Genomic DNA, 21,758 nt, shown 5'->3' on the forward strand with positions numbered 1-21,758 from the left:
GTGGCATGGTCTTCAGTGTGGGCTTTACAAACCTGCCCAGTCCCTCTGGGCACGTACACACACTACTAGTCTGTGTTGCCATGTTTTCATTGCTGTTTTTAGTGTGCTAGCTAGATTAAAGCTGTCTGAGCTGCATATCACAGCTTCAGTTGTAGTGTAGATGCAGGTGTCGGCTCCCAACTTCCCTTGGGGGTGCTCAACCCCTGCTCTGCCCCAGGGTCCACCTCCACTCCCTCTCTTCCCCCAAGGCCCTGCTCCCACTCAACTCCTGCCCCACCTCTTCCCACCCAGTTCCATCCCCTTCCCTCCCCTGAGTTTGCCCTGTCCCTGCTCTTCCTCTGTCCCCCCCAAGCACCTCCTGCACTCTGCGGAACAGCTGGCAGTGAGTGGGGGGAGTTGATTGTTGGGGCTGCCAGCGGGCGGGAGGCGCTGGGAGGGGTGGGAGTGGAGCTTAGCTGCTAAGCACCCACTAATTTTTTTCCGTGGGTGCGCCAGCCCTGGAGCACCTATGGAGTTAGCACCTATGAGTGCAGATATATTTTAAGAAACTTTACTAGAAATGAGCAAACAGTGGGTGCAAAACATTTAAAAGGAAACTTTTTTTAAGCTTCAGTTTAGTATAAGATGTACATTTTTTCCCCAAGATCATGAAGTATTAGATATTAACAATATTGGGTTAACACTTTATCAGTCTGTGTGAAATGAAAACTATTCAGGGTAAGAGAAATGAAGACAGTGAGACAGAAGAGAAGCAGAGTGAGAGAAGGTGTGGAATACTAACCGAGACAAATAGGAGTATAGATGAGTTGGAAAGGTCCAGGACTTCAGCATATTCCATGAGCCCAGAAATACTCATGGAGACCCTGACTAAAACACGCTATAATTCACTGAGAAAAAAACTTAACCCAGATAGAGGTTGTGTGGAAATATCTCATGCCCTTCAGCAGAACTCAAACTTCTGAAAACCAGGAAATTCGGAGTTAAAGTTCATGCCAATGCAACACTAAGGGTATGGCTACACTTTGAATTTCAAAGTGCTGCCGCAGCAGCGCTGCGAAGTGTGAGTGTGGTCAGAGCGGCAGCGCTGGGAGAGAGCTCTCCCAGCGCTGCACGTAAACCACATCCTCTACGGGTGTAGCGTGCAGTGCTGGGAGCCGTGCTCCCAGCGCTGCTGCCTGATTACACCGACGCTTTACAGCGCTGTATCTTGCAGCGCTCGAGGGGGGGTGTTTTCACACCCCTGAGCGCGAAACTTGCAGTGCTGTAAAGTGTGAGTGTAGCCAAGGCCTAACTCTGTCTCCTAGAGCTGGAAATTATCTGCATGCATTCCACTGCATTCCTTGTGCTAGGTGTAGGTGTACTGAATGGTGGAGGGATTAGTTGGAACAGCTTGGTAGAAGTGTGATTGTCATGTAAGGAGATCTAGATCGGAGGCCCTCCCCCCAGTGTGTGTGATCAGAGGAAAGAGGTACATACATATCTTGAGGGATCTAGTGTTCAGCATTCCAGCACTGAATTGTGCAGGTTATGTTGTCAGGAGGGGGCACTAGAGTCTTCTTGCCATGCAGATTCTCAGCAGTGTGGTGGATATGAGAGCAGATGGTGGGTTTAATGATGGGTAAGTGAAAGTGTAGTAGTGTTAAATGGAATATTTTGGGTGAGAGTGAAGGACTGTAAAATTTAACAACTGTTGGGACTGGTTTTGGGAGCAGACTCAGTGTTTGAGTGTGTGATTTTTTTCTTTAGAATTATTTTGATTAAATTCTCTTGACATAAAATAACGTACCCCTCCCCTGGAAAGCTTTGAATAAGATGACTACAATTTTTTTTCCAGATTTCTTCCCCAGGCAGGTTTTGATGTGACACTTGGTGGGTGGGGTTTAAAGGATTACTGCTTATCCGGTTGAGCTGCCCAGCTGTAACAAAACTTATAGGACTACAAACCCTGTTGGCTCTGTCCTCTAATGCTCAGTGTAATCCATTGAGTGTGTGCCCTAAACTCTTTGGAGAATATTTTACTGAATTTTGCTCCCCCAAAGGAGTAGTGGGTGCCAAGAACTAGTTGGGGCTCTCAAGCAGATCAGAGCCATGGTTTGATCCCCAATAAAACATTCAGGAAAATGTCAGCCTTAAGAGAGCTTTCCACCCCCTTGTTTAAAAGCTGTATCTCAGGAATCCCTGGGTTAAATTACCCCAAATTTGGTTCACTAATCCTAGCCAGAAAGTCCTCATGAGCAGGATCCTAGTTTTCTATGATTAAAAAAACCAAAATTCTCCAATAAAAAAGCATAAAAATCCATGTTTTACCATGATTAAATGAAATGCGGAACTTTAGTTTCCCTAGCCACAGTATATACAGGTATCAACTGAACACAAAGTTTTATTGATATATTTACAGTTTTTAAACAATTTTGAAGCCTACCAGTGCCATCAATCATAATAAAATGAACAGAATTGCTCTCTGTCCGCCCAACTCTGAAGGCAGTGCTGCCAGCAGCAGTAGTGGAGAAGCAAGGGTGATAATACCATACCATGCCACCCTTACTTGTGTGCTTGCTGGTGGTGGCACTGTCTTCAGAGCTGGGTACCAGGCCAGCAGCTGCTGTTCTCCACTCTGCCTTCAGAGCTGGGTAGCTAGAGAGCATTGGCTGCTGGCCAAGTGTCCAGCTCTGAAGGCAGCGCTGCCGCCAGGAGCTTCTCATGCGCCCTTCCCTCTCCGGCCCCCCATGTACATTCTGCTTCCCCCCAGGGGGGTGTACTCAGTAGTTTGAGAGTCTTTGGAATAAGTGACACTGGCACTTTCAGTAAAATTTAGTTAATATATGTTTTTATTTTTTCACAAAATGTAAAAACTAAAGGTTCCCTGTAAAAATGCGAATTCTGTGTTTTTCCATGGCAAACGGATTTCTAGGATCTCTGCTCATGAGGCATACCAGATTTCAAGTCAGTCTGAGTAACCATGCAGATTTTAGAGCGCTTCAAAAAGTTCAGGTTTTGAATGGAAAGCTAAAGTAGACCTGGTGGGCCACTATAATAGAACTATATATTAGTTGTGTATGATTGGCTTCTACAAAGTGTAGCTCGTTTACATATCATCATAAAGTGTTTTAGGGCTGAGGACTGATCTGATTAGACTTGTTGAGCATAACAGATGCTGTAAGATGTACCTTTGGTTTATTACTTTTTAGCTGTTGCACTGTTTCACTTTAAGGTCAGGTTAGAAGAGAAATCTTAATATTTTAACTGATTATATTTGTAATTGGATATGTCTTGTGTATGTGTATTGCACATACACATCTCATCCTAAATAGTACAAGTCAGTTTAATAGTAGTATAGCCCTGAACAAGACTTGTTTGTGAAACTGGAACTATTCTCAGGACATCTTACACAGTAATATAAAGAGGGGACCACCACCACAGTAGGTGGCCTTACATGATTTATATTGGGTTTAATGTTTTGAGTAAGAGGAATAGAAACACTGCGATGGACTCATGAGCAGACAATTACATTACCAGATATCTCAGCTTTTAGTACGTGGAAAAGATGTCTTGCAACTCTTTCTAAATATTACCAAGCTTATACTCAAATATCCTATTTCTGGTTGAGCAAATTCCAGTCTACCTTCATTGCCTATGAACTTGACCCTCATAACAGTATTCTGGATTAAGGTAAGTTGTATGGTGGTCCTGAAATGAAGAGGCTGTATTAAAATTAAAATTTTCTTCTCTGCCACACAGCCCTAAATTGTGACTAGCACCTTGTACTTCAGCGTGGGTTTTTGGCAACTAGTAGGTAGGGTGGTGCATAGCTGTGATAAGTTCTAGCTGGCCTTCATCCCATATAGAAGCAGCTATCCAGGACTTCTGAGTGACTTTTTGTCTCAAGTAGCAAAAGGCTGGCCCACGGGGACGTATTTTTATTTTACGGAGTTCTTAAAGCTATTTTAATCTAATGAGGATCTGGGGACTCCTTTTAAAATGTATTTTCTAATAGATAGTAAATAACTCCTATAAAAATAGCAGAGAATCCTGTGGCACCTTAAAGACTAACATGTTTTGGAACATGAGCTTGCCTACATCTGACGAAGTGGGTATTCACCCACGAAAGCTCATGCTCCAAAACATCTGTTAGTCTATAAGGTGCCACAGGATTCTCCGCTGCTTTTACAGATCCAGACTAACACGGCTACCCCTCTGATCCTATAAAAATAGCTTGTCCAAAATACATATGGATACTAATTTGTCCAAATGACTTAAAAAATAAGCATAAAGCTATGTTTGAAATATTGGCTTGCAAAATAGCATCTGGGAAAAAAAATCTTTTAAAAAGGTAAAATTAATTCCTGTACCATTGCAAACTCCCAAAAAACCTAACACTGGCAGAACACTTTATTCCTATAGTTTGACCAAGTTTTTATAGATGTGTAAAACTGGTAACTGGAGTCTGTAATGGAATGATTAGCACAATGTAGGCACCAGATAGCAAGACTCAAATAAATAGTAAAGCAAAAACATTGGAGAAATGCCTGAACATACAACTACACAGAAACTGCGAAGTTGTATGCTCATTAAGTTTGTTTCAAGGGTCTGAAGAGTGCTATGACATGATTTCTCTATAGGAAGATAATCTAAGATGGATCTAGATGGTGGTTAGAGGTAACAAATGTCGCCATATTTCAAGTACTACCAATAATTTATGTTGATCTGGAGACCCACGCTGCAAGGTGCCAGTGAAAAGAATTAAGCGAGGAACTTTCTACGTACAGCAATTCCTGCCAAGGAGAGCAGAGACTCTTGAGCAAACAACCAGGAAGCTGTTCACTTTTAGGATTTACTATAAACGGGAACATTGTTATTAACTTGCAAAATTATTATTACCAGTTTCTAACCTTCATATGTAATGCAAACTTGCTTGGTCTTTACTAGCAGAGCTTCCCACAAGAGAATCTACACAGTATTAGAGTAAATTATTTTTAAAATCATTTCCTACCCTTTAAATAAAGAGTAATTGGATTTAAAAAGGGATTGAGAAGAGCTGTGGCTACTGTCCTAAGAGGTGTCAAGTAGTGGACTAGGGCTCCATCCTGATTTTAAGAATAGTTACCTATTATTCCCTTAGTCTTTTGGAACTTGTGCTGGCTTACAAAGTGCTGTATTATATAAATGTACATGAATATAAAATGAAGATAATTACAAAGTCTGATAATTACCAGAGCTCTTCAGCTAAAAAAAAAAGTTGAAAGCCAAACTCAGAGGGATGGATATTTAAATGAAGCTACAAAAATATCAATTGTTTTCTTCTTCAGGGGAAGATTTTGCTGTTGTGCAGCAGGAAATCATTATGATGAAAGACTGTAAGCATCCAAACATAGTTGCTTATTTTGGCAGCTATCTCAGGTACAATTTTTGTTTGTTTTGCTCATTTCAAAATGCCGTAGTGCTCTCTGCCTGAAAAGGAATGATCCATAGCAAAACTTAGCAATGCATAATTTATTAACCACTGTTACACTGCTATATTTTCTGTATGTCCTTTACCAGCAGTACTAATTGCTAAGATATTTCTCTGTAGATAGACTGTTTCTACTGACTGGATCCTTCAGGGACATCACAGTTCAGTGTAGGTGACATTTAATCACATCCTTGGACATGAATTGAGATTTCACTAACTCTGTATTGGGACAGCACTGAATGAACTCAGCAGGGCGAATATACCAAATGTAAAGAGAACTACCTGCACATGAGTGTCTTTAATGAGGTTTTGCTAGAATAGATTTTTCTCTTAATACAGTAGCAATCTTTAACATATATCTTTTAGTTTGTGTCAAATTACATCTGCAAATGATGTTTACATGGAGTAAACTAGATTTTGCTAAAATAAAATCCTTGGCTATTTGATGATAGGAAATTCTGAGGAAAAATTGAGGAGGAGGTGATTCTCTTGCATTTGGAACAGTAGTTCTAACATAAGTATTCAAGGACGTTATTATATTGTGGTACGTAGAAAACTGAAACTCTTAACATTTCTGAAGGCCACTAATGTGTATATTTTGGGGTTCCCTTTGATACCTGAAGGCGATGTGTATTTCAGTTCTGTATTTTATTTTCATCCTGTCCTTTGATAGCAAAGTTTTTAGCATATTTAGAGGTCTTGACTTTGTCACTTGTTAATAAATTGTAGTCAGTTGCTTGACCACACTTTGGTTCATTATGAAGTCTATTACGTGACCAGCCAGTAGCAGTCAGGATTATTGCTATAAGCCATTAATAATATAGTACAGGAAAAAGGTTCAATACGATGTCAGTCTCCAGAAAGCTGCATCATGCAGCATAGTTACATTTACCTTATGCAGATGTGCTCCCACAGTTACACATCTCAGCTATTAGTATTTATAAGACGATTTTATAAATTACACATCTCCTTACACGTCATTAAAATCTAACCCATCAGCTTGTCCTAATACCTTAAATTATTGTTCTGTTCCTTTCCTTATCTTTGTTTTGGATACTAGCATTGGTCTGTGAGAATAACTCCCTACCTATTGATGGAGTAAAATAATCATATGTCCTGGTCCTGACAGCTTTCCTATCTACTTAAGCCAAAGTTTACTTCTGCTAATGCAAGGTGTTATGGGATACTTAGCATAAGTGAATAGGGTTATAATAAAGGTATCGGTGAATTGAGGCTACATAACTGCTATAATATTTGTGCTATTGCTATTTATATTTAATGCATATTAATATATAGAATGTGGATAATACATATTGTTAATATGATGTAGGCACTAGCCAGCATATACTGATCAGTGTCTCATCTTTCCCTTTTTTCTTTTGAATGGTTTCTTGAGTGAGGATTAATGAGGCCCAAAGAGTATTTAATTATGTATACAAAATGAAATAGCTCCAACAGGAAACAGTGTGACTATAACCAGGGTGGCTGGGCACTCATCTGGGTCATGGGAGACAGATTCAAGTCCCTGTTCTGAATCGGGCAGGGCAGGAACTTGAACCTGTCTCCCACGTTACAGATAAATGCACTGGGCTGTTGAGTATTCTGAAGTGTGGTGTGTGTGTGTATGTGTGTCTCTCTTTATCACTCATGTTTTTTCACAATTTTTTTTTTGAAAGATCTGTTTTTTGTTCTGATGTAGAACAAAAACAAATGTTGAAACTTCAAAATTTGTTACAAAACAGAATTTTTTTCCTCCCAATCAGCTCTGGTTTATAGTCCTCTCTCCTCTTAAATTTGTTCAGGCCTGCATTTGAATGCAGTATTTTAGTCTTCAGTTGTTATGGAAAAGTGCGCTGACTGCAGGCACACCCCTTCGTGACTGGACATGGCATAGCAACTCATTCATCAGCTAGTGTCCCCTGCTGCCACCTGCTCCAGCCCTGCAGTTGTCTGCCTGCTCTCATGACTTGGTTCTCCAGTTGAGTCACTGTAAAATCCCTCCCCTTCCAGGGTGACAGTGTCCCACTTCACACTGGTCAGCAATATGGTATGCTCCTCTTCCCTTCCACTCTTCTGCCAGAGTAGTGGCCCCAGGACTTCTCCCTGAAGTCTTTTCACTGCAGTCAAAAGCAAAACAAGTCACACCAAAAGAGGTTTCCATCTCTTCCTTGTGCTTGAGCCTTTAATCCATCTTGAGGCCTACCCAGCTGTCTCTTCTGCAGAAGGCTGTCAAGGGTTACCTCCTTGGAGTCTTGCCCCTAATCTGGATCCTCCACTCCAGTGTATTGCCTCCTTTGCCTGCAAAGGCCATCTTCCATCGACTTAGTTACTACCTCTTGGAGATGGATTACCTATGTTGAGTGGAGAAGCAGTCCTGTTGGCACAGTTAGTGTCTTCACTACAGTGGCGCAGGCGCAGTGGTGCCACTGCAGCATTTTAAGGGTAGACAGGCCCATAGAAACCAGCCAGCTCCTCCTCCAGCTGAGACGTCTCTTTAATTGGACCTGGCCCACCCTCCAGATGCAACCAGATGTGATAGTTTGCCTCTTAGGTCCACATTAACCCTTTCACCACCTATTTGAAGGTGGCTGCATCTTTATGGGGTTTTCTCTGAACAAGACTTTTGAAGTGAAACTTTTTTTCTTATGCTGTTTTTGTATAGGTAAGTTTTCCAAAAAATAAATGGTCAGGGTAAACTTTTGAAATTACATATAGTTATAAAATGGGTTTGATTATGATGGAGGTAAAGTAATGCCTGTTTGTTTTCATTTGTAATGAAAAGTCCATGCTAGAAATGATGTCCCTACATTTAGAAACTGGATAGAAAATCTTGTCAGTACTTTAATAAAGTAGGTTGTTTCTAAATGTTTGCTTGATTCAATTTTGATGAGTGTGTGTGTATGCTTATATAGTGTATATTACAATAGCATGTGTATATGCTGCCTGCTGTCCAATATAGACAGGCTTCAGTCTCTCACTAGTGATGTATTTCTTTTTTTGTATCTAAAATGGTCATGAGTTTAAAGTCTGTTATCTCTTAGCCCTGCACGGCTAGAAACAGACTTTAAAGCTTTACAATAAAATGTCATTACTATCTTATTAGAGAGAGACAAGGTGACTGAGGTAGTATCTTTTATTAGTCCAGTAAAAGATGTTACCTCACCCACCTTGTGTCTCTAATATCCTGGGACCAACGTGGCTACAACAACATTGCATTACTATTTTATGTAATTTTGAGGCTTTTATGCGTTCCTCATGAATGTTCTATAAACTGCCTCACTCTCCCTAAAGAGAGTACATGTAGGAGCCTGACCCTGCAAACCCTTGATCTGATGTATGATGATTTCAGGATCATATTCTAGGTATAGGCAGTGGGGTTAAAATGAACAAAAGGAAGTATTTCTTCACACAATGCACAGTCAACCTGTGGGACTCTTTGCTAGAGGATGTTGTGAAGGCCAAGACTATAGCAGGACTCAAAAAAGAACTAGATAAGTTCATGGCGGATAGGTCCATCAGTGGCTATTGTCCAGGATGGGCAGGGATGCAAAACCATACTCTGAAGTGTCCCTAGCCTCTGTTTGCCAGAAGCAAAGAATGGATCACTGGATGATTACCTGTTCAGTTCATTCCCTCTGAAGCACCTGGCATTGGCCACTGTCGGAAGACAGGATACTGGGCTAGAGGGACCTTTGGTCTGACCCAGTATGGGTGTTCTTAGGTATGAAAGGGCCAAAGAAGACAGGCATCACCCTAGACGGAGTTAAGATTGTTGGGGTGTTGTAACTGTGAATGTTGTCCATATATGTTGTGTTTGATTATTTAATTGATTATTATTTATTAATCAATATATGTATTTAGTGTGTGTGTCATATATATATATATATATACTATATATATATATATATATATATATGTATATAAAAAACATAATATACCGTGGCAAATCGTAACTGTTCTGCTGGGTCGCCGCTGTCTCTTCTCTGGGGATAGTTCAGCGCGCTAATTCCTTGCCTCCTAACTGGTTCTTAAATTACCTCCACTAGCTCTGTCCTGGACGGAGGATGGAGAGGAGCGGCCCTGGCCGACCACGAGCCTCGTACTCACGTTCCCAAACCAGGCCCTGAGTCTGTGACCCGGAACCACTTGACTTAGCTGTTCCTTCCCCGGGTTACACTTCCCTCTCCTACCTTCACTCTGTGAAGCGCGCTTCTTGCCTCCCTTCACACCAAAAAACTATGCCCACCCTTACCTAGCGCGGTTCTCTGCCCGACTTCACAATCCAACCCGCAGCAACTCCTCCAAAAAACTGCATTTCTCTCCTGATCAAACTCTCTCTCTCCAACTTCTGCAATCTGGTACTAACTGACTCCAAATCCAAACCTTCCTCCTTCAACTCCCACACTGTCTGACTGAAGCAGGGGTTTTTATCACATGACTGGAGTCAGGTGCTCTAAATGGCTACAGATGTTCTAGTTAATCTAAAGAAAACCTTCCTCCCTTGGCAGGGAATAAGGCCCCCTGCTAATACTCTCATGCTGCCCTCTGGCCATGCTGTATTACAATACACACACATTAAATTTAACCTTAACTATGAATTAGTTGGGTTTCTGTGGCTTGTTGGTCTCTTTTTAAAAAAAAAAAATTAAAAAAATTACAGCATTTTTGTAAGGTGGTGTTTAATTCTTAAATTACTGTGGTGTTCTTTCAACCTTTAACTCTGTTTTAACAAAACATTTTGTCTGGGAATATATTTAGCTGTTTGGAGCTGCTGCCAGACAGACTACTTGTGAGAAGGTAGAGTGGGCAGACAATCTTGTGATTTGTCAAGAGAATGGGTTAGAGTTCTATGCAGGAGAGGTTGAGGGTGGCTTAGAAAAGGATGTAGGAGGAGATGGTTGGAATAGAGAGGTTTAGCACCAAAATGAAAGGAGAAGATCAATTTCAGTGTTTGAATATTTTCTTCTAATTTGATTCTTGGAAGTGTTTTATCCTTGATTTTCTTCAGTTAGGAAACAACGTTAGTATGTTATCACAATTCTATCCTCTCTCCTTGTCCTCATGTTTGTCATTTTATTAATCTGCACTATAGTAAATTAAAACAAACCTATCTAGAAAAGGTAACTGTCACACTGGAGAGACTCATGACCATGATCGCCTACCTCAGAGCAAACTGTCAAAAACAGTGCTGACACTCCAAACTGGTGGCATGTTCTATAATTAGATTTCGCCAAATTAGTAACAAGTATGAACTCCTGGATCACGTACTAGTCTTATCATGAAGTCACAGACAGACCTCTTGGGCTCTCCTCTCTATCTTGTCGCCTAAGCAATCTGGACTTAGTGATAAATAGCTAATTACACCAAAAATCACACACTATTCAGGTTGCTTCCAGTCCCAAGAGACAGGTGCTTACCCCAGATCAGTTGGTACCCTAGATCTTGCACCAAAGATAATGCCAGAAGCCAATCCTATAATAAACTGTCTAAAGGTTTATTAATTAGGAAAAAGAAATGAGTTATTTATAGGTTAAAGCAAGCAAGCATGTATGCACAAATGAGTTACCGTGTCTGATTCGTAAAGATGACAGAGATGTAGTAATCTGTCAATTCAAAATGTCTTTCAGGGAGGACCCAGGGATAACCCCTGGGGATCTCTGCCTTAGTTTATTGTCTCTGGCCCTGCGAGAGTGCAAACAGCAGAGATCACAAATTTCCTTGTAACCCTGTTTTATCTTTTATATTTGGCCTTCTGGTCTATGGGAGGAGCTCCCTTGCACATAGCATTTCCAAAGTGTTATAGGGTCATTCACCAATCCTTGTATTGTCATGTTTCTTAATGGTCTATTTAATCTTGATAGACCTCCTTAATGGGCAGGAGGAGGAGAGGTCATTGATTCCTGTGCTTGGGCCCACAAGTTCAGAGGAAACATTTTCAAAGTTTTAAAGAAAAACTTGCATATTTCTTTATAGCGAAATACATACATTACAAGTGAGATTCATGCAGGCAGCAATTTACAAACATTTCATAGAGTCTAAACTCTAAATACATTATTGTAAGAATAATATCTATTTTGAACAAAACTGACATACAGGTGAGCTGGTTTGGTTTCCAGGTGTGAGTTTATCAGTTCTTAGCTAATGCCTATGGCCTTAGCTAGAGCTGGCACTGGCTTAGCAGCAACTCAGTAACTAATTCTAGTTGGTGTACTGAACACACTTATTAACAATTCTTTACTTGTACTCTGTGTGAGATGAACCCACTCAGTCAGTTACAGCTCAGGGCATTACTGTGTTAGGATAGGATGAATCAGAATTTTATAGCCTCTTTTTATACTCAGGTTCATTTGATTCAATCAGTTTTATTGACAGAGAAAAGAGCACTTCTTTGCATTTTAAATTGTCATTCTCTGAAGATATGTATTCTTTTTATCTTTCATTTCTGATAGTATTGTGATGGACGTTACATTGCTTTGTGTTTCTAAAGTGCACCATATTAGACTTGTGTCTTCCACAACACTTCTAAAAGTAATTTTTATAAATTTAAAAAAAATTACATTATCAGTGGAAAAAATTAAAAAAAAAACCACAAAGCTCTGTTTTAGTACTCAAATTTTCTCCGGTTGTGTCTTCTGTAAACTAAGCCTTTGTGAGAACTAGCTGATCATTCCATTCTTCTGGTTTTAGAGTGGGAAAATCCTTGGGTTGTGGTTAGCTGTTATCCTGCCAGTCTGATCGAGGGAGTGGTAGTAACCCAGTGTTTGCATTCTCTCAACTGTTACCATAGAAAGCAAATTAGCCAGCGAGTAGGAAATTTAATTTCCCTTGGTATTCAATTCTTAGGCCTTTTAAAGCACACACATGCTTCATTCTTATTGTTCAATATTGCAATAAACTGGGAGAAGTTCTTTGATGTTGGTTTAAAGTGTGTATTTTTAGTATCGGATAGTATAGATACTTTCTGTTTTCATTTGTACTTGCATAGTATGTAAGCTTGTCATATTCTGTTGCTTAATGTTTGAGACTTTTGAATTATCTTTAATAGGCCAAGTTGTAACTATGGAAGGCTAATGAATGCTTTTACTTTTTAGGCGAGATAAGCTATGGATTTGCATGGAGTTTTGTGGAGGTGGTTCTCTACAGGACATTTATCATGGTAAGCCATCACTGTGCATCTGTGAAAGCTAAATATAACTTGTTAGACCAATGTATAGTTACAGTATTTACAGGGTTAAAAATGAAAGTTTTTTTAAATGGTCAGCATTGTTTACCTATGTCTTAGGATCTAATATATATTATAACCATTTACTGACAGTTTTAACTTGTTTAAGGACAAATAGCAGTTTACATATTAGAAAAGTACCAGTTTGCCAAAATAAACAAAATTTTCTATATATTTTTAAAGAAGGGCTGATAAGAGGGAAATAACTTGTGCGTTTTGATATACTACTCCTTCGTTTGTCTTTAATTTTACAATATTTTTAATGTAAAAAATAAAATGAAGAACATGCTTCCAGTCATGCAGTTTTAGCATATATCCACTTTTCTTCCAAGTTCATGTGAGCTTAGCTTTACTATATTGCACACTATTGCCTGTTGATAGCTGGTATATTGGACCTGTTGTCATGAATGGTGTTGCTTGCATAGAGAGATTGTCAAGTATATTGAGTATTAGAGTAGTGCTTAGAGGCTCTAAACAGGAATCAGGTCTTCATGCTGGGTGCTGTACAGATGCAAAATACAAAGATAATCCCTGCTTCAAACAGTTTACAAAATATGGTTTACCATTAGGTTCAACAGGTGGGCAAAACACTTAGGAGCTGGGAGAGGAACAAAAAGGTAGCAGTGAAATGAGCAATCCTCTGAAAACACCACGTATTGTTGCAAAAGTGAAATGTTTCACTGGAGGACAAGAGTACAGCCCAGTTAAAAAGGGTCTTAGCTGAATGTGGAATGTTAATTGCTGGCTTTATTTGCATTACATTAGTTAAATCTATCGCTAAGGCTATAAAAAAGTTGATTTTTATTTTTTGTTAAAAAATGTGGCCACAGTTTGTTAAAGCTGTGGTTCAAGGCATGAAGACTACCTTCCAAAGTAGGGTAGGAGCAGAGAAGAGATGACTCATGTCCTGCTTGGCTCTCAAAGGCAAGCATGATGGCGAGGTGCCTGGGCAAATACGAGTGAGTGGTGCGATGTGACACACAGGGTCACAATGCCACTGAAATCTGTGGTAACTGTAAAAGGTAAAAGTTGTAGTTTCTGCAACAAAATTGCAGCCTGTAATTTTCTTACAGCCCTATCTATCACACAATGGCAGGAATACATTAGTTGATAGAAATACATATTTTTGTTAGAACAGGCTTTGAAAATGGAAATCTAAGAACAAGGATTTTATCACTCTGTCACTAGGGCCTGCATGAAAGGGACAATATTCCAGACGAAATGGGTAGCAAATGGGGGATTTAATTGCAGCCTTGAAATAATCTTTCTAGATAAAGGTCCACCCTAGAAACCTTCAAGCCACCACCATCTACATTGCAAAGACTTCTGTTGGAATTATTATTTATGCTGGCTATTACCACGACATTAGTTTAACCATAAATTCCTTTATTAAATCCAAAGGTCAAATAGGTATTTAGATAATTGGTCTAAACATGCTTACAATGGCTAAATAATAAGCAATTTACTACATCCAAACAGTAGCAGAACATTGATAAGCATTTGATCAAGATACTTACAAGCCAGCTAAACTAATAGGTGCTTAGACCTATATTGATTGGTTCCAACTTGGTCATACAGTTTCTAGCAATGAACCCTTTAAGAATTTACTTTTGTATACCCTTCAACAGACAAGTGATGTCATTGACAGTTACTGTCTTCAGCTAAAACTCAGTTTGAGACAGTTCACCCTTTATTTTTCAGTCTTAATCCAGATAAGATTTACAACCTCCTATCTTCCCAAGGTCTTTCTTCCCCTCCTTGTTGACCAACCATTTTTCCATTGCACCTGGGTTCACGTAGAGTTTAACACTGTTCTGCAGGGTGGGAAGGTTTATGCAGGATCCCTTTAAGACAGATTCTTTTTGTCTTATTTAAAACCATCTGCAGTCCCCCCATCAGTCAGAAGCCGCCTTTTTAGAAAATTTCCCTTATCTCGTTAGTTAATCTTTGAACCAGGCATCCTCCCTCCTACATTCCTTCTGACCTTATAACTCATTATTTACAAGGCCTGTCTTCTACTTGCTAGTGAGGGCCTTTCTTTACAACACCTATATGTTAATCAAACTTAAGCTAACTCTAATTCTTTAATTTCATATTTATCCCACAACTTCCCACCCAGTAGCTTCATCTTCTGCACTGGAAGAGTAAAACAGCATACATACTTTCAGGTTTCTCTCATAACAGTAATCAAACTGAAGGATCATTTTACATGCTCAGATCATTATAATGACCCAAGAAGTTATGAGTGGCCAAGTCAGTCCTTGGCATTTCTGCTAACATTGAGAAGAGCGTTAATTGTTATGATAGTTTTTGTGATGTGAAAGACCTGCTCACAAGGAAATGAGCTCATTTCACATAAGTGGCTGAACAGATGTCCTGTAGTAATGCTTTCCTGTCACTACTGATTTTGGCTTCAACCCTGCTGTTTAGAGTAGAAGACTCTGTGTACTTATTTAACTAATTTCCAAGCTGTGTCTCAGTCCAATCAGACCTTGGGCCTCAACAATTAAATCCTCAGGTTATGTCTACACTACAGTTAAACACCCACTGCTGACTCATGTCAGCTGACTTGGGCCCATGGGGCTTGAGCTAAGCGACTGTTCAGTTGCAGTGTAGATGTTTGGACTTGGACTGGAGCCTGGGCTCTGGGACTCTATCCCCTTGTGGGGTCTCAGAGCCCGGGCTCCCACCCATGTCCAAACATTTACGCCACAATTAAATAGCTCCTTAGCCTGAGCGCTGCAAGCCCAAGTCAGCTGTCACAGGCAGCTGCAGGTGTTTAGTTCCAGTGTAGCCATACCCTAAGTCAGGGGTCTCAAACTCAGTTTGCCTTCGGGCCATTGCCAGTCCTCAAATCCTCCCAGTGGGCCAATGATGTCACTGAAGATGGTGTTCAGAAAAGAGAACATTTATACTGTATTTTTTATTTTGAATTTGTTAGAAATAATAAAACTGTCATAAACTTTATACAGTTCTCCTCCTGCCAGAGAGTTTTTAGTGTTTGCCAGACACCTGGCAATGCTTCTATTCTGTCAGTTTGTTGATGTTTGGCCTCAGTGATGGAGCAGTTGAAACCTTCAGGATTGCAGCAAGGTGTGGAACAGATAGTTATGTTTAGTATTTTGACATGTTTATATTCATTGTGGAAAAAAGTGATGCCGCTTCCAAGGATGATTCTGTCTGGCGACTAGTGATGGTGTCTCTGTCCCTCTCCCCCAGCCAATGGGAACTGCGGGGAGTGGTGCCTGCAACAGACATTGCTGGTAGTGTGGCTGCATGTGTCTCTTCTCCATGGGCCACAGTGGGGAGGTTCTCGGGCTGCAGATGGCCCGCAGGCCGGGACTTTGAGACCCCTGATCTACCCTACAATTTTTAGTCTGGCAACCTGAACCCTGTGAGCCCGCGTCAGTTGACCTGGGGTCTGAGACTTGGTGCCACTGTTTTTTTGTTGCAATGTAGGTGTATCCTAAGAGGTAACACCAAAGGATTTCAGTATACTCTAGTTCCCTGATAATTAGATTTCTCAAAGTACCCATGAATTCTTAGTAGTATTGGTGTCATTTAGATACCCAGATTTACCTGATTCCAGAACTCCATGCTTCCAAAACGTAACTCCTATTTTATTTCAAGATCCTCAGGAAAGGGAAGACAGATTTAGATTTGTTCTCAAGTTTCATATTGCAAGGTGGTGTTTTGTGTGAAGGCTGGGAGTTTCAGAGGAGCCTAATGGAGTTAAACACCCAGCTCCTATTGGATTTCAGTTGGATGTGATCACTTTAAGTCTCCTAATCCTCTTTGAGAAATCCCAGCCTCCATCCATATTTCTTCTGTTTACTTTGTCAAATTGGAAAAGTTTGTGAAGAGGGTTGCTATTCTTTTAGAATCATTTAGTTTCAGGGTAGAAATGGTACAACTGGAACCACAGAAAGTAGACTAAAGCTTCTTTGTGTCTCTGCCGAACTTGTGCATGGCTCTGAAATACAACATCAGGAAAAAAATTTTAAAGACCGATTTTTGTAAAAACAAAATATTTTCTTTCTTGCAGTGACTGGACCACTTTCAGAACAGCAGATTGCCTATGTTAGCAGAGAAACACTACAGGTAGCTAACATTCTAATTTGTACATAATTGTTAGTCTTCAGGGAAAAATTAAAAGGACGATAAACATCTGAATCATCTGAAAGAATCATGTTGCATACTTTAGCAGTTACTCTCTCTTTTGCTAAAGAGAAGATCCTGAATAATAGCTTTCACAAAATGTAGAATTATTCTGTCATCTGGCTCAAGTTATTGCAGAGTTGTTTAAAAGGAGGTTAGCACCTTCCATCTTCCCCGTAGTCATGAAATTGGCAGTGGAAGACTGAACACTGGGAGAAGCTGTTACATTTTTATTAAAAATGAAGCAACTACATATGCATTTGTCCATGTGTGCATAATTTCATTAAATAAGATTTCATTTATACCCTAGATTAGAAGAGAACTTGAAAACTCAATTTTGAATATGTAAATGAATTGTAGGTTTTTTCTTATAAAATAAATATAACCATTTGTCTTAGTTATTTACAAGATACTATTTCTTTGTTTAGAAAACTCCAGGCAATAGTGTGTGGTCTCTTGACTTTTGTTTTTGTTCTGGGAAAACTTTGATTCCATTTTGTTCTTCTTGTCTGAGAGTCTTGAGGTCTCTCTCAAATGGAGCTTTTCTTTCGCTATATAGGATCAGATTTTTTGGATTATTAATTTTTGGTTGTTTGAGAAAATAACATTATAATTCTCATTTAATATGTGTATGTTGCTTAGAATATAAATGAATCTGAACGTTTGAATGAATGTTTTTGTAGATTATGAAATTGTCCTTTACTGCATGTATGATATTAAAACTACAATAGTTTGACCAAATATAACATTCATAGGTTCTAATGTGTTTAAAATAAGCAAAATTTATAGTTCAGTCATCCTTGTCAATCAAAAGCCTGAGGAAAATATATCTTATATCACTCTCTAAAAGTCAGCAGGCTTAGTCCAAAACCAGGGTGGGAAATCCTGGTCCCATTAAAGTTGATAGAAGTTTTGCCACAGACTTCAGTGGGGCTAGAATTTCACCGTGGGGTGCCTAAAGTTAGGCTACATGTCCATGTTTAGGAACCTAAAAAAGGGAGTTTATTTTGCAAGGGGTTCCCAGCAGCTCCCATTGAAATCAGGAGGAGCATTTGTGTACTCATCACTTTTGGAAATCTGTTCCTTCTTTGCCTAAATACGGACTTCTAAGGGTCTACATTTAGGCATATGTTTTCTGAAGCCTTGGCCTTGGGTTCTTTTAGATCAGTGGTGGAAGTGAGCGAATTGTTGACCCAGTCCCGTAACAACCGCAAGACGTTTAAATCTAGGGGCTATTAGTAAAACTGTTGAAGCTGATGTCAGCTGTGTGTCTGTACAAAAATACCTATTTCTCCAAAGATACTCATTACAATGAATCCCACTTTTTGGTCCAAGTCCGTGGATGCACATGTGGTGGGGATTCTCTCATCTCAAAATTCTAAGTTGCTAGTTCCAGCTGGTTGTCGCATGCCAGCTGTGCTCAGGAACCTAGATTCCCCTTGGTGCCTCAGTGATCAGTTCTTTTCTCTTGTGGTCGATAAAGGAGTTCCAGTCAGGAGCGCTGACTAGCTTTCCAGCTAAATTGCATTCAGACTATTGATGAGCTGACAAAAAAGAGAAAAACACCTCCCAAAAGCATATCCTTGCTAGTGCTCCTATCTGTCTAGGTATTTATGCCTTGCTCATCATCTGAGCAGCTAACAAATCTTAGAAGCAATCCCTAACTCCACCTGTCAGTGGTTTGCTTTTATCACTGTGTGAAGGCTATTTAAAAGAAGTGGGGCTTATTTTTCAATCTGAAGATGGTAATATTCACAGTAAACCCATTTTTTTCCAGGAGTGAATTCTGTAGTCTTGGTCCACTTGCCAAAGTAGGTCTCTGTCCCACACTTAAGTGCTTCCGTCTTGAGTTCTGGAGAAATGCAACCATTATGAGATTTTATGGCTGCCGAGAGTAAGACAGTTGTTCAACTGCAGTCAGTCTCAGAGAGGATTTTGGAACCTTGTACTTGATTCTGGGTACTCACTGAATACAGTGCAGAGAGTGGAGCACTGAAGGCGGTGTGCTTTCAGTAGCCTGTGTTGTCATCAGGCTCAACTTCTTCCCCTTCATCTCACCACCTTTGAAGTTCAAGTCTGGATGCATTGCTGAGGCACTGTACAGGGGTCACCCCAAACAGCTTCTGTGCCAGGTGGTGTTTAGATATGAGAGTCTTTAGCTCCAGTTCTCTCAGAGCCTTTAGCTGAACTTATTCTTATGTGCAGTTGATGCTCTCCAATTTTCTATTCTCTATCATTTCAAGTATGGAAGAAGAAAGCTGGTTCACTGAATTCAGGAATGCCATGATTGTACTCATACAATTTCCCTTATGGTTGTTCAGTATTACTATGCCTTCTGGTTCAGCAAGGACCATGATTGACTGGAGCGCACCATCCGTTCTTGGATATTATTTCATTCCATGTGTCAAATCCTGGAGGAAGCACCTAAAATGCCTCCTACAGAAATTCCACTAAGTTTGATACATAGACCAGAGTTGAGCTCCTGCATTGGGCAAAAAGGTTCTATCTATTTGGGAGTTAATTGAAAATTGGTATTTAAGCAGATGATCTGTACAATAGGTGTCTAACTTGAACAGTGAGATAAAGCAGGGATAGGCACTTTAGAAATACACTGCTACCTCGATATAACGCCACCCGATATAACACGAATTTGGATATAATGTGATAAAGCAGTGCTCCGGGAGGCCGGGGCTGCGCACTCCGGTGGATCAAAGTAAGTTCAATATAACACGGTTTCACCTATAATGCGGTAAGATTTTTTGGCTTCCAAGGACAGCGTTATATCAAGGTAGAGGTGTATCTAAATGGTGCACAACAGAGATGGCACTCTACATGCCCAGAAGGACAATATTCTCACGCTCCTTGTTTTCCTGTTATGAATATGGTGCTCGTTATACACCTCTACCCTGATATAATGCTGTCCTTGGGAGTCAAAAAATCTTACTGCGTTATAAGTGAAACCGCGTTATATCAAACTTGCTTTGATCTGCTGGAGTGTGAAGCCCCGCCCCCCCCCCGGAGCGCTGCTTTACTGCATTATAATGCGACCCCATATAATACAAATTCAGATATATCAGGTAGAGGTGTATCTATTTACTGATTTCGCCCCCCCCATTCGTTCTTTGTCCTATCTCTAAATTGGCTGCTGCTAGATAAGTACAGTTTGAATGTATGATTGTTAAAATCTAGTTTCATTCTCATTCTCATTTCACAACCAGCCAAAACAGTATTTATTAACTTTTAGTAAATCACTGAATTGTATCCTAAATCTTATTCTTTTAATCTAGTAAATAATTTTCTGTAAAATGAAAAATGTTTAGGCTAAATGATGATGTAAGTATTTTCTTTAACTAAAGCCCTTGTTCTTAAACTGCAGGGATTATATTATCTTCATAGTAAAGGAAAAATGCACAGAGACATCAAGGTAGGTCAATTTTTTTTTTGTATTTTGATTCCCTTAAAATTAAAAAAAGCTACTCTCACAATTAGTTGACTGTTGTTATATATCCATTTTACAGAGAAGTATTTAAGTACTGCTAATTATTTTTTTTGTTTTTTACTAATTTCATTTTTTATTGGGGTTCAGTAGTCACTTTTTTTTTTTAAAACAGAAGTAAGACACTTCTAAAATGTATGCTTGGAGAATAATTCAGTTTTTTTTATCACTTAAATCAAACAGAGCACTTACTTGGGACTAAATTGTGACACTGCCCTGCATTGGGGGGAATACAGAGACATATTACCTTAGGGGAGCATTTTCAGTTGTGCTGGAGGAAAGTGGAAGGAGAATTTAATTTTTGACGTATGTTTAAGGTGCAGCATACACCTCCCTTTGCACCAGCCAGCAGGATGGAGTCATGGCAAGGCCAAACCCCACTTTTGGGGGCATAACTCAGGGCTGGAGCTGCTATTCTGCACAGCACTTATGGGTTGGTGGGGAGGAGGCATTCCTTCCCCTCTATCATGTGGTCATGTTAGAGGGTGGCCAAAATCCAGTTTGGCCCACATAAAGGAATGTATGTTATAAGACTCTAAAGTTTAATTGAAGATAGTTACAAAATCCAGAACTACTTTTTATCTGCTCATATTACAGGAATAAAGGGACTGATCCAAAGTCTAGTATCTTTCAGTTGACTTCATTTGGCTGTAGATCAGACCCATAATGCTTAATAGAATTTAAACAAAATTGGTGTTCTTATAAAATAGTTTTACTGTGAAAAATGGCATCCCCTTAAGCTAAAGATCTGCATCCTGTATTGAGCCATGCCTGCCTGTTTGTGATTGTTACATATTTACTCCTGTTAATGTTGCAGAGTCAATGCAGCTGAGAGGACATGAACTGGATTGTGGTACTACTTGTGCATTAGTCAGAGAATTATGTACAGTAACTCCTCACTTAAAGTCATCCCAGTTAACTTAACGTTTCGTTGTTACGCTGCTGATCAATTAGGGAACATGCTCATTTAAAATTGTGCAATACTCTCTTAGAACATCGTTTGGCAGCTGCCTGCTTTGTCTGCAGCTCAGGGCCAGCTCCAGGGTTTTTGCCGCCCCAAGCGGTGGGGTGAGGGCACCCGCGATCGGTGGCAGTTCCACTATGCCACTTTCTTCTTCGGCGGCAATTCGCCAGCAGGTCCTTCCCTCCAAGAGGGACTGAGGGACCCACCGCCGAAGAGCCCGATGTGCTGCCGCTTCCCCTTGGCCGCCCCAAGCACCTGCTTGCTGGGCTGGTGCCTGGAGCTGGCCTTGCTACTGCTTGCAGGAAGAGCAGCCCGTTGCAGCTAGCTGGTAGGGGCTTGGAACCAAGGTGGACCGGCAGCCGCCCTGTTAGCTCCCCGCCCCCCTAAGTTCCCTGTGCAGCAGCTGCCTGCAGTTCAGCTGTCCCTCCCCCCCACTGCCATGTGCTGCTCCTGCCCTCTGCCTTGGAGC

General features: G+C 40.3%; 1 protein-coding gene across 3 annotated transcripts in view; it reads left to right on the forward strand.

Moving 5' to 3' along the window:
• Positions 1–21,758, forward strand: part of MAP4K3 (mitogen-activated protein kinase kinase kinase kinase 3) — a 158,890-nt gene that overhangs the window by 19,016 nt on the left and 118,116 nt on the right. For all 3 annotated transcript variants that reach the window (XR_004375124.2, XM_032790833.2, XM_032790832.2), the window contains exons 3-6: positions 5,307–5,397; positions 12,541–12,605; positions 16,717–16,772; positions 20,206–20,253. Coding sequence is in view for 2 of the 3 variants with exons in the window: in XM_032790833.2 (XP_032646724.1) it covers positions 5,307–5,397; positions 12,541–12,605; positions 16,717–16,772; positions 20,206–20,253 (260 nt within the window). In the remaining variant the exon portion in view is untranslated. The remainder of the gene's footprint in view (positions 1–5,306; positions 5,398–12,540; positions 12,606–16,716; positions 16,773–20,205; positions 20,254–21,758) is intronic.

This window comes from Chelonoidis abingdonii, chromosome 3 (genome assembly GCF_003597395.2).
Source record: "Chelonoidis abingdonii isolate Lonesome George chromosome 3, CheloAbing_2.0, whole genome shotgun sequence".
NCBI classification, from domain to species: domain Eukaryota; kingdom Metazoa; phylum Chordata; order Testudines; family Testudinidae; genus Chelonoidis; species Chelonoidis abingdonii.